This window comes from Symsagittifera roscoffensis, chromosome 4 (genome assembly GCF_963678635.1).
Source record: "Symsagittifera roscoffensis chromosome 4, txSymRosc1.1, whole genome shotgun sequence".
Lineage (NCBI taxonomy): Eukaryota > Metazoa > Xenacoelomorpha > Acoela > Convolutidae > Symsagittifera > Symsagittifera roscoffensis.
In genome coordinates, this window is record NC_087065.1 from 21,599,618 (window position 1) to 21,612,553 (window position 12,936).

Sequence of the window (12,936 nt, forward strand, 5' to 3'; positions counted from 1 at the left end):
AGGTGGTTCAAATCATGACTGAAAGGGCTTCAATATGATATATCACTCAACCCAGTCCGATCATTATTTATGGTACCTAATTTTGCGTGGAAAACAAAAAGCAAAAAAAAACTAAATCACCCCAGAATACAAAGTTCCTCCCCATTTTCATTGGTCGGAGCAAATAAGTAAAGCAATTAATTACTCATTTTAGATGCAAACAACGGAGACTATATACAACATCAAAAGTAACAAAAGTTACAAATAATCATTTTATGGAAACGACCCAATTTTTTGGGATATTCAGATGTACATTTGATTCGGTTTAAAGTCCCGTCAGCTTGATGTCCGGCATTCTAATTATGTCTTAAAAAACACAAAATTTGCCACTTTTCTTGCTTTTCGATGTTGTTTTATTCAAACATTTGTGAAAAGTTCAATTTTGTTTAAAAAAAAATATTTGAAGTCGAGTTGAAAATCACGTGCTCAATCAGATAATCTCCACGAAAAACAAAAACTTGTTTCAAACCGATATTTTGCCAGTTTATATTTGATACTCGCAAAAAGGCAGATTGCGAAAAATAATGACCTGTTACATAACTTTGATTAAACAAATGATTAAAACAACATATATTAGACCAGCAAAAGAGTAACATTTTTGTTAAGGCAAACATATTGTACTGTGCTTCTCATTTTATTTAAGCAATTTTCTTTTTGTAGTGTGAATTGAGTTTTTGGCTTTTATAGTATCTAAGGGCGTGTTTTCCTTTTCCTGTAAGTCTTTATTCACCAAGTGAAATTTTTGTTCTCATTTTTCGATTGTAATGCAAATTTAAGTTGTAATGAAAATTTAGGACTAATTAAGCCATGAAAAATATATTTAGTTTTCATACTTCATCGTGTAAAATCCATCGTTAGTCGTTACACCATAAAATTGATGCTCATATGAGGTTATTGGGAATGAAAAATAGCCGATTTCAGATTACATTTTGAGTAACTACTTATACGCTCCAAATCAGAAAAACTACTTTTGTTTCTCGAAAACAAGATTTCTTAAGATGAAAACTTCCGACCTTATTTTCGTTGTTCCAACCATTTGAAAAATGGGGAGGAACTCTATATTCGGGTGTGTTTTAGTTTTGTTTCTTTTTTTCGGTTTCCACTCAAAGTCAGCTACCACAAATAGTCGTCGGAGAGAGTTGAGTGATATATCATACTGAAGTCTTTTCAGTTGTGATTCCAACAACAATTGATAATTTTTTTAAATAGTTTTTCCCAGTGTCGATAAATATTGTTTTGAAATTTTGATTTTTTGTCTAACTTCGAGCGAGTAAAGCGAGCGAGCAGGCTTATTTATACTTAATTTAGGCCGTTTACAAAAAATTACTTACGTTTAATTTAAATTTTACTCATTAAAATTAGTTTTTGGAGATTTGTAAGGCCATTTTGAAGAATCAATTTTTCTAAAATTCAAAAAATTCTGGAAAAAATTGAAAAAGTTCATTTTAAAAGTTTTTTTTGTTTTAATTTTTTTTTCATAGAAAACTGATGTTCTGTTTGCCTATACTATTGTATCTGTTGAATATGCTTAAATTATAGTTTTGCGTCAGATCTTGATATCATACTACGCGGAAAAAAACTGGCTATCATTGTTTCTTTTCGATTTTACCTTAGTTTCAGCAAAGCTGATTTTAGCTTGTTTTAGCTATATTCAGCTTAAATGACAACTTTGCAGTCTGAAAAGCTGACTTTTTGGACCTATTTTGTGTAGACACAGTCAAATTAACTAGAAATTTTTGATCTGAAATTCGAATCATGACCATTGGTGCATTTTTATAATACCTCTGTATGGTTGGTACAGCACAAACCAGCGGGAACTTAATACGTTCCACCTCGCCACAAAATGAAAGCAAATAACTATGGTTTAGTGTTATGAAAAAATTCGACAGTTCTCATGGAGAATCCTGTTAAAGACCTACTTGCCATGATTCGGATTCCAGACAAAGGCTTAAAGTCCTTCTCTAGGATAAAAACGAACAAAGCAAAGTTATATTGCTCATTTTGACAAGTTACAAATAGAAAACGATTGCGATATGTTTCATCAATTGAGATAATTTGCATTAATTAAAAATATTATTAATGTAACTAGTTGTACATTGCCTTTAAACAGTTGAACCAATTCATCTCTAAATTACACTAATCAGCACAGTTAACTACGCTACTTCCTCAGACAGTAAAATTTGAACGAATCTGATTTTTGAAACGTTGACTTCAGCGAATCAAAACTGTTTTCGTGAAATTTGGCATCTTCACTGCACCATTATTGCTCTCAAATTATTTCTTCACAAATTGATTTTGCCATTATTGTGAATAGTTTTTTTCACAAAAATAAACATTTGCCACATTTAACATCAATATTATAATCACAATTTTCAAAACAGACAAGTCAAATAAAATATGTATAAGTAGGCATATGTTGAGCCTCGCTGAAGCTTAAACAGATTTTTAGAAAAATAGAGTAAAACAAACAATGTCAAAACTTGCATTATTAAAATCACAACATTTTGCACAGTTTTTTTAAACTGGCGTTTAAATTAAAGCATAAAGTATTGTGACTCTTGAAAAGATCTAATTTGAAAATCATTTAGTTTTCGCAATATGAGATGATGCGTACCTCCCTCCAGGGCGAAAGTATGTCGAATCACTTCGATTCTGTGTTTAGTAAGGTGCCGCTTCACTTCTTGCTTTCTTGAGGTTCGTAAAATTGGGTCGCATAACATTTACCAGATTTGACCCTTGAGTCGCCGCCGCAAAGCTGGCTGCCACATTCTGCGCTTGCCCGTAGTTTGAACCAGTCATAGTCATAGAAGGGTTGAACGCCCCAAAAGCCGCATTAGATGATGTCGCAATCTGATTGGCTGACGCAGGCGCAAAACCAGCCAAAGAGAAACCAGGATTCAACAGTTGAAGCATCTGATTGGTTGATAGACCAGCGGCTGCTGAAGCGAAAGCAGGATTGGCAGAAAGAGCCAATGCTGCTGCCTGCAGCGAAGCATTGTTGTTCCCGTAACAGCCGTTCGAAGCACCGAACGCTCCGGAGGTCAAAGACGATGGATCAATCCCCAGACTAAAACAGAAATCCCGAATTCAAAATTATCGAACCATATGATGAAATTTTTCTGAATGGAAGTGATGAGTATTGCGATGTCTTCGGTAATGAAGATGCAGCATCAATCAAAAACATTTGGCATACTTTCATGAACAAATGATTAAACAAGATTCCAAATGACAAGACTTTATTTGCGTTGCAAGTATCAAACTGCACATCTTATTATAAGGGCATCTTATTATAAGGTGCATAAAATCAAACAAACAACCCATCATTTTAAGCGCATATGTAACAGTTTTAAGAACAATCTGACTACTGAATAGCCGTAAGTAGCCACTCTGTCTAACGAGATCAGATTCATAGATCCACAGAAATTTATCTGATCTTTTTCCTACTATTTTAACAGAACCTTCACTTTAACGATTTAAAGGTCATGATAATTTTTTTTAAATGATCATGCTATTTGTAGAGTTTTCGAACCATGCAGTTATGTTGAATGTCACACTCATACAATATATGCTATTATGCCAGAGTATTGAAGTACATTAAAAAACGAAATCATTTTTTTTCTCATATTTTACGCAACTTCATTTATAGTCGTAGAACGGCTATCCGAACAAAATTTTGAAAATGGTCTTTAAAGTTGAAGGTTGGCGATGATCTAAAATGGTAATGATATGATATCTTGATGCAGCATTCTGATTTGGGAATTATTTGCTGTGAGTTGCCACTAATTCATTAAAATCGAGGCCAGATGTTCCTGAATTTGGCTTGGGCCATGTTGGGGCCTGGCTGGATGCTTTATGGTGCTATACATTTAATGAAGATGCTCGAATTGATGGTGGCGGTGGTGGCGAAGGTGGTGTTGGGATATTGGGGGGTTGGAAAGTGTCGAAGGAGGGGAGGGGAGGGTGGTGTGTTACCTGGTGGCAATTTGGTGGCATGCATTGGTGACTGCCTGCTGGGTACCCGTCACGGTCACCACCCGTGCGGGCCCAGAGGTCTCCGTCATGGGGGAGATTTTTATACTAGCTCCCGAAGAATTTCTGCAAAACATCAGCACCGCTATACACTTCACTAGACACGGGGTTGACATACAAAGGTATGGAATGGTAATTTTTGACTGTGAAGTAAGGTTTAAACGTGAAGAAGGGAAACTGATTTTATTGCAAGGGAGAAAAATTCTACAGCCGAAAGACTAAGAAATCCTTGAGGTTTGAGGTTCGGGTAAGATGTATTTCAAATGCGTTTCAAACGATCTCAACCTAAAAGAGCACATTTTGTGTTATCAATCTCAATTTTCGTAACAATATTTTTAAAAAAGCGTTCTACAATTTGATTTTATGCAGTATCTAGTATAAAGCATTGTATCTGTAGACTAAAATAGGGTAGAACCATTCCAAAGACAATAAATTCCTATGAAATTTTTTTCTGAATCCAGTTCTGGTTATGCAATATGAGGTTCCGTAGGTCTAACATCAATAAACAAAGTGTTACTCTTAGGTTCAATGAGTTGGGGGAGGGGAAGGGGTTGGTTGTTACGCACAAACAAGTTCCAAATACAAAAATTAGCATCACAAAAACAGGCGCAGCAGTCAACACTGGATAAAATCGAATTGCGATAGAGGACTTCGTGAACGTCTACATGCCAAAATGGGGGCATTCATAACAAATTTCTTCATTTCTACATAAATCATCAATAAATCATTTTTAAATTTTATTTCTATTGTTCTGACGCTCGTTCTTTTAATTCTATTTCTATTGTTCTGACTCTCGAAGAAAGTACGGAATATTTATGCTTGGGTTGGTTTTTTATTCAATCAAGTTTCGGCTGTTAAATTGAGCGTTTTTGACAAACTTATTTACACCTTCGGAAAAATATTGTTGTGCGAATGTAAAAAAAATCACTCATATATACAATTTTTGAAAATGTTTCTTGTTTTTTGGATTGAATCAATCTAGGACTGAAAATTTCAAAGACAAATCTATTTGATGAAATTTGGATGTTTGAATCTGGAAAAAAAATCATTTTTAAAGCACAAAGAAGGCATAACTAGTTTTGCTTAACTATAATTTTTGGTTTTTGAGACCAATCTGATTATTTTTTGCACACGCAAGTAATTACAAATCAATTTCGTGAAAATTAGTTTAGTTTTAATTCATCTCGGTCTTAGAAACCTTAACATAAGCAGTTTGTAATCTTCATCCACTCAATAAACCTAACCATATGATAGTCTTTTTTGAAACTCGTCAACTTTATACTAGTATAGAAAGGGGCATTCGTTTCAAAGAGGCAATTGATAATTCATTCAGGTGCTTTGACGCTAATGAATAACTTCTTTGTGTTTACCGCAGTTTTTTCACTGCAAGCGGATACTTATAAACTAAATTTTAATTTCAACAAGTCAGCTCGGATCTGTGTGTAGCCTTGAAAATTCCGACTGCCCTGTAAGATTGATTGAAAATTTTTTGCTTAGACCAATTGTTACAAAATAAACAAACTGGAGGCAACTTGTTTTTTTGAACGTTTTTAATTCTTAGTTGTATCATATCACTCGCGTACAGCATATAATTTACAAGTTGATACTTTTTTTGTGTTTGGTAAAGTAATTATCAATTCACTTTTGAAAAGCATATTTGGCCATATATTCTTTAACAAGACTGCTCGTGTATCAGTGCAAAAACTGAATGTTCCTCTACCCTTTAAGTGGTTTCGAATAATTTTTAATAAACAAAATATTGGTAAATTATGAATCTTGATCTGAAAAAATTGAATAGATATGCGTTAGAGTTTCAGTCGCACATGGAATTATTATGACCAATTAGCTTACCTCAGTTCATCTTGAAACGTTTTTGTAACTGTCGTTTACAAATAGTTTGCTCAGTTTTAAACATTTTTATATCAAAATTTTGAACGAGCAGTTTAGCGAGACTTATTTCACAAATGACCTAGAGTGGTGTTACAATAGCGATAATCATGCCCTTGCTGGTACATACTCAAGGATTAATATCCACACTCAGCAGAAGTTCTTTGAAAAATTATCTGAATAAAAAAGCAACCCAAGCATATAATTTCCTCAGTTTCTTCAAAGTTGAAATAATATCACAAAAGCTTTTGCGCCGGTGAATGTTTTAAATTGATTAATAATAGTCAATCTAGTCCATAATTCAACTTTCATAAACTTAGCTACAAAATATATATCACATGTGGCGCATTTTTTGAGTTTAAGCTTTCGGCATGTCAAACTCAAATGGTATACAAATCCCGTCTAAAATGGCCAGGTTTTGTTGAAGTTTTCTCGACTTTTTTAAGGCCGACCAAATTGGTTCTTCGAGCTCTCTCAAAGCCTTATAAAGACACTATTTTGACCAAGTTTTCTGCGCTTAAATTTCTTTGGGGACATTTTTCGAAAACTTGTGGGTGGAATGTTTTGACAAAAATGTTTCGTTTTTTAGCGCGCGCTCCCCCCCAAGTTAGTATATAATGGCGTCAAATCGGCTTTAGTAATTTTTTAATGGATACCCAAAAAAAGTTCCAAAGGGTGACTTGGGTCGGCTAGGGGTCGATTCTCTGAATGAGGCGTCCGCCCTCTATCCTCTATGCTCCCCTAAATCCGCTACTGGGTCAAACTTTCGTGTAAATAAGAATAAAACTGTTTGCACGCAAGTTGATAGCTTATATCAACCTCGGGTTTTCAGCGGGTCGCAAAATTCAAACCGACTGATTTTTCAATTTCATCAAAAAAATTTTCCAACCCAGATTTTAACATTATAATCAATTTCATGGTTAACTAAAAAAAAATGAATAATGAATTTACTCTTTAGACAAATTTGAAAATGTTGTGTCTTCTCAGAAGTTTTGAAAAACTTTGATTGATAAATTTGCATTTCATTTTCAAATAACATCGTATGAGATGAAAGCACCGAATCTTTTAACTGTATTTATAATTGACGCAAAACCATTCACGGCAGAAAGCTTGATAAAATTTTCGAAAAAAGAGCTTTTTATTTTGCTTATTTTCGGCAAACGTTTATGCCCAAATGCAATATCGTGTCGAGATGGATGAAAAAAAACTTGTCATTAACGTAATATTTAGACGGTTTATTTTGTGTCAAATAGTTTTAAAACAATTTTGAGCTATCAATTTGACGTGTTAAAAAACGGGATGAAAAAGCAGCTCCAGTGAAATTTCCTTTTTTGTTTACATTGTAGTAATCAGTGCTGAAAAATCTATAACTGCTTGAACCATAATTAGTAAGGAATTTTGTCTACAGGCATCTATGCTTATACTTTTTCTCCACTCCAAATTAGGTAGCACAAAAAATGCCCGATACGGTCAGGTGATATACCATTGTTAATTTTTTAAAATTAGTGTCAAAACCATTTAAAATAATTTAAAAAAATCGCAAGCAAAAAAATTGGGTGAGAACTTAAAACTAGAATAAAGGGAAGAATTGACAATCAAATTACATCGTTTTACTTTATTTTTGCTGAAAATTGTTCAAACTTTGAAAAAGAAGCTAGAAATAAAACAGTCATGGTACAAACAAAAGTGGCAATCTCTTTCTATTTCAAATAACAATTGAAAGTTTTTTTTCATGTTTTTGTCATTTTCGCTGCAACTATTTACTATTTAGATTAAAGGTTTAAAAACTTGACAAAAGCTAGGTACTTTTTTTTGAAGGGCTCTGGTCGGATCAAGATATGAGAAAACTTGTTCTGAAGTCGTAAATTAGCTGGTACATCAGAATTAGTTTGAGAGCTGTCGTTGCTGTGGAAAGAACCTTACTGTGGCAAAGTTTTGGCAAACAGAACAATAAATTTGAACTTATGGGGTCAATTTAGTTTTTTGGTAGCTTTTTCGCGGAAAAAGTTGCTTAGTCAGGCTTAAAAAAAGCTGTTCAATTTATAAAATTTTGCGCTGATTTTATGAAAAAAGCCAGCAAAAGAACTTTTCCAGCAATTACTGCAAAATCATGGCTGCTTCAATCTATGCACAAGATAACCATGATCACAAGATAATTATCTGACATTTCGTTATTCAGGGTTATTTTGTGATGTGATACCTAACTTTTTTGACGCGTAACTCTTTCAATAATTTGTGCGTCGTTTTTCCACGGCAAAAATAACAAATCAAGCTCTTCCGCTGCTCAAAAAAAAGTAATTTGCGTTGTTTGCGAAGATTTTTCCACAGCCAGGACACCTTTGAAACCAGTAAAGATACACCAGCTATTTTACGCTTTCAAAATAAAATTTCTGAACATTTGATCCCGCCAACGAACTAGAGCTAATTTCATCCAGCATTCATCAAGGTTTCCACTTTTTTTCTAAATAGTTGCAGAGAAAACGATAAAAAATGAAGAAAAAATTTATTCATTTAAATCGAAACTTTACAACTTCTATGTCCCGTCACTGTTAATTTAAACTTCGGTTAGCGCTTCCATTGCGCCGATAAATAAATTAAAATTAAGTTTCAAAGATAACCGAGCTCGGATCTTTCTCCACTAAGTGCATAGCAATCAACTGTTCTTGTTTTTTTTTCATATTTATTTCAGTTTCGAGCGCTGATGCGAGATTCTAATAAATACTGCGTGGTTTTTTAGTAAGGCCACAACTTTCAAAGTTTATAACTTCTGAAATAATTGCAACAAAAATTTTGCTGTAGAGTCATGAGAAATAACCAAATGAAGTCATATAAAAATTGATTGGACTATGATAAATACTAGAACTCAGAGTTCATCTGAAATTTTTGTGATATTTTTCTAGTCACAGAATATGTTCCATGTGATTTCCATTCTTCGGAAATGCAATGCAAATTGTTGTTTTTTAGTGAAAACCGGCAAAAAACTACCAAACTTACAACAAAAATTAATTGATCACGTACAATCGTTTCTTTTAGTATCAAGTGTAGCTTCAGATAAAAATGAAAACAGATACAGTGGGCTGAAGTTATGGTCTTGCTAAAAAATCACTTAGTATGTTTCAAACAAAACCCAGTTTGGGGTTGGCAAAGCTTTGAAAGTTTTGAAGTAGGTTATGGATTAGACCCTGCCTGTATCCCATAGGTGTAAAAGGTCATGGACAATTCATGGCTGCTGGAAGTGGTGTGAACTGAAAGTGGAATAATAGTTAAAGTGGATAAAAAAGAGAAAAAAGGTTTTGTAACTTTCGGTTTTGTGGATATATGAAGGAACTCTGAAATTCTTATATGCTTTAGGACCGGGAAAACATTCTTAGTTTGTAGTGGGGCGTTATGTTCGGTTTTATGTGCTGTCGGCCAAACTACTTACAAGCTACTCGCTTCCAAATATTCGCGCTAAAATTATCAACATTTTGGTTTGTAATATCCAAAAAAAATCAAACCGTCAAACATGCAAATGATAACAAACTAATCAGCTAAAAATGTATCAGAATAAACTTTTAAAATCAACAGGAAACATCTGAAAAGAAACATTGAGCTTATTTGGTTGATAACCTAAAAACAAATAGTTTGGGCAAAAACTGTGCGTGAGGGTTAAAAGCGGGTGGCAGTTACGTAGCGCTTAGCAGGGCCGTGCTACCGGGTCCCAATTCCCAATGCAGCTTCAATCCAGAAAGCATATATATTTTGTTCTTTGATCCTCGGAGAAATCTCATTGGCCAATTGTGTCAGCCATTAGCATTCGACTCACTAAGATGTGATTGGTTAGTCGGGTCGACCAATTGCATTCGAGCTGAGACAATTTCGTTTCGCATCTGCACCCAAAGGACGAAATAAGACATAAGAATAAGGGAACGGATACTAATAATAGGAGAAAGAATTTGATTGTTGGGCGGATAGTATAACAGCAACAAGGCCGACAGATCATAAAACACAACGCGACGAATCCAAGAGTTATCCCACGTGTAGACATAAGTAATAAATGAGGGCACACCAAGTTAGTAATAATATGGTATATGTGCTACAGGGTAAAAGAAGGGTAAACGAAATAGGGAGAGAGAATTGTGAACAATAATCAAGGCAAGTTTAATCATCATCACCATCATCATTAGGAAAATTAAATGGCATAATTTGTAATCAGTTGAGATAAAATATTTGAAATATTTTTGCTTCTTTCATGCTTTCGACTTTATTGACCCGCCCTATTTTTTAGTGCCGCAGGCAAAACTTTGAAAAACAGGCCAAAAAAGGCGTTAGTAGGCATTTTTTGGAAAATTTTGATTAAAAAATCTCGTTTTTTTTGGCGCGCGCTCCCCCCTCAAAATTAGTTTATATTGGCGTCAAAGGCCCCTTCAGAAAATTTTTAGGGTCCGTCACCAAAAATGGATATCTCAAAATAGTACAAAGGGGGGACCCTTTGGGTCAGCTTGGAGTCGAATCCCTGATGGAGAAGCGTCCGCCAAGCCCCCCCCCCCTCCCACCTAAATCCGCCCTGCTTGAAACCTTTGTGATTTTTCAAAATTAAATTGAGGACAAAACATCAAGTTTCGCTTTTTAATATACTAATTAATATATAACTTCCCCATTTCAAAAGAAGCAAAAGGCTGCTGCAGCTTTATGATTCATAATTTATCTACTAACAGCAGGATCTAGGTTATAGAAGGGAGAAAACGAATGATTGAGGTCAAAGGTCTGCAAGCAGATTTTAACCCACTTTAAACCCAAATGAAGGAGCGAATTCTTCAGACAGGAAAGGAAAAGCAATAAAAGTGAACAAGTGATCAATGATACAAACGCTGCTGACAGTAAAACATCATTCATACAAACCTTTATGGTTTTTCTCGATACTTTCAAAAAATTTTGAGCAAAGTTTTAGGACTAACCAGTCAAATATTGTGTATGCAGCTGTTCGCTTGAAAGCACCGTCTTGATTTCGTAGTTCAGACCAGCGTTGATAAACGAAAGAATACGAAGTAAAGCGGTCACCAGAAAGCTCACGAGTTTCGATAGCTTGAGTAAAAAGATAAATTAACTCGAATTAACAACTAAGTAATCTACAAATGAACATTGAAATTAATATTTCTAACAAATAAATTGCATTTACATTGAAGGCAGCTTGTTATAATTGCAGTAATAGGCATTTAATCTTCAGTTTAGAACGAAAACAACAAAAACAACATTGATTGACATGTGTTTTTTTTTCATCAGCACCATTGGCAAAAATAGTAGCTTGCTTGATGATTTCATCTATGAATACTAACCGAGTAAAGATTAGATATTTCAATATTCATGACCCGATTCGAATCGAATGATTTCATGAAGAAGCCAAAGCTAAGAATAACATCGAAGGAACATCTCAAAAGGATTGTCGAAATCGTACATTTTCGGCTCCATAATATTTCGGTTAAGGAGGACGATGATAGCAAAAACGATAAACGAAGGAAAACATCAAAGTGTGAAGGTAACATCGAGATAATTTAATTAGAAGTGAGGTTTGTCACATTGGAATGTTGACAAGTAGAAGAATCCGACGTCACGGTCGAGGATGCATTGTTAGCCGAACTTGAATTAGCCGACGATGCAACCACTCCTGCACTTTCGGCTGCGTATGCGTTCGGATTATTGGATCCTGCCGACGTTGCGTGGAGCTGCAGTTGCATCATACCATTAGCCGAGTTGTTGTGATGATGTGTCGCCATAAGATGCTGGTTGTGATAAGCGGTCATCGCGGCGGCACCGGAGACAGCCGGGTGGTGTTGTTGATATGCGGACGCAGCTGTTGCGGCGGATATAAACCAAGGCCAGTAGATTGCCGCCGACTGATAGGCTGCGAGATTATTCAAGTAAGCAGCGGCTGCTATGTTTTGTTGCGTGTGGTGGGGATGATGATGGGGATGTTGATATGCAGAGGCATGCACGTCGGCCGAATGCCACTCGCCGGCGGCGCCACCCGGGGCCCCGCTAGCACTGCCACCCGAACTCACGCTCGTACTGTTCTCGCAAACACACTTTGTTAACCATTTTATGTTCATTCAAAATTAACCTACATGTTTTAACTCATTTTGAGCAATTGCTTTTCTCTTCTGGTAGCGGTTTGAATTAGTTTGAGTTAATTCGAGTCACGCGGTATGATCCAACTTTCAGAAGAAAGAAACTATCAAATTTGTTACTCTCCGCAGAAAAGACCCCATACAGGTTCGATCACTAGGACTTTAAATTAAAAGACAACAACACCAAGATCTCTAGACACAGTTAAATACTAGACACTGAGTGGGTTCCTGTTCACATTTACTGACCTGATGTCGTTGATCCTGTTTCCATGAGGACCAATTACGCAACCGATGACCTAAACGCAAAACAATGCATGATGAAAACAGATTTCCAACTAATCGCAAACTTCATAATCAGTCAGTTTTTATGTTTTGTTTTAAGTTCAACATGTTTTTTAGATTTGTTTTCTTGTGATATGAAAATTATACAAAAACCGAAGTTTGACCTAAGCTTGAAAGAAACAATTAAATATGCATCGATGTAATTTTTCAGTATCTTATTCTCTACCATTTTAAGGGAAGTTAATTGGAGACTACTCCTATAAAAATTGTATTTATCAATTGCATTAAAACTAAACTTGCGGTGGTATACACTTACATCATTGGGAATTGTGAGTTCTTGGGTAGTTTGCGTGGAATGGGTTCCTGCCGACGACACCCCCGGAGAGCCAGAGCCCCCCTGGTGGCCAGTAGCCCCTCCCCCAAGGGACGCCCCTGCTGCACTGAATGTATTGAGGGGCGTAGCGCCCAGCTGCATCATAGTTGCGGGCTGGAGGAACGACCCGTAGAAACTCGACAGCTGGGCTGCCTGGATCTTTGCCAGCTTGAAATAAACACATCAATCAAGAAATAATACAAGTAAAAAGTTAACCTAAAC

At 35.5% G+C, this 12,936-nt stretch overlaps 1 protein-coding gene across 13 annotated transcripts in view; it reads right to left on the bottom strand.

The window, feature by feature from the left end:
* Nucleotides 1-2,016: 2,016 nt before the first annotated feature.
* The window catches only part of LOC134843893 (poly(rC)-binding protein 2-like), a 49,347-nt gene continuing 38,427 nt past the window's right edge, over nt 2,017-12,936 (bottom strand). For 8 of the 13 annotated variants that reach the window (XM_063860222.1, XM_063860218.1, XM_063860226.1 and 5 more), the window contains 4 exons: nt 12,658-12,882; nt 12,306-12,355; nt 4,012-4,134; nt 2,017-3,106 (listed from right to left, as the gene is read on the bottom strand). In XM_063860222.1, coding sequence (XP_063716292.1) covers nt 2,698-3,106; nt 4,012-4,134; nt 12,306-12,355; nt 12,658-12,882 — 807 coding nt within the window. In that variant the 3' untranslated portion in view covers nt 2,017-2,697. The other 5 variants (XR_010162622.1, XM_063860228.1, XM_063860225.1 and 2 more) reach the window with 5 other exon arrangements.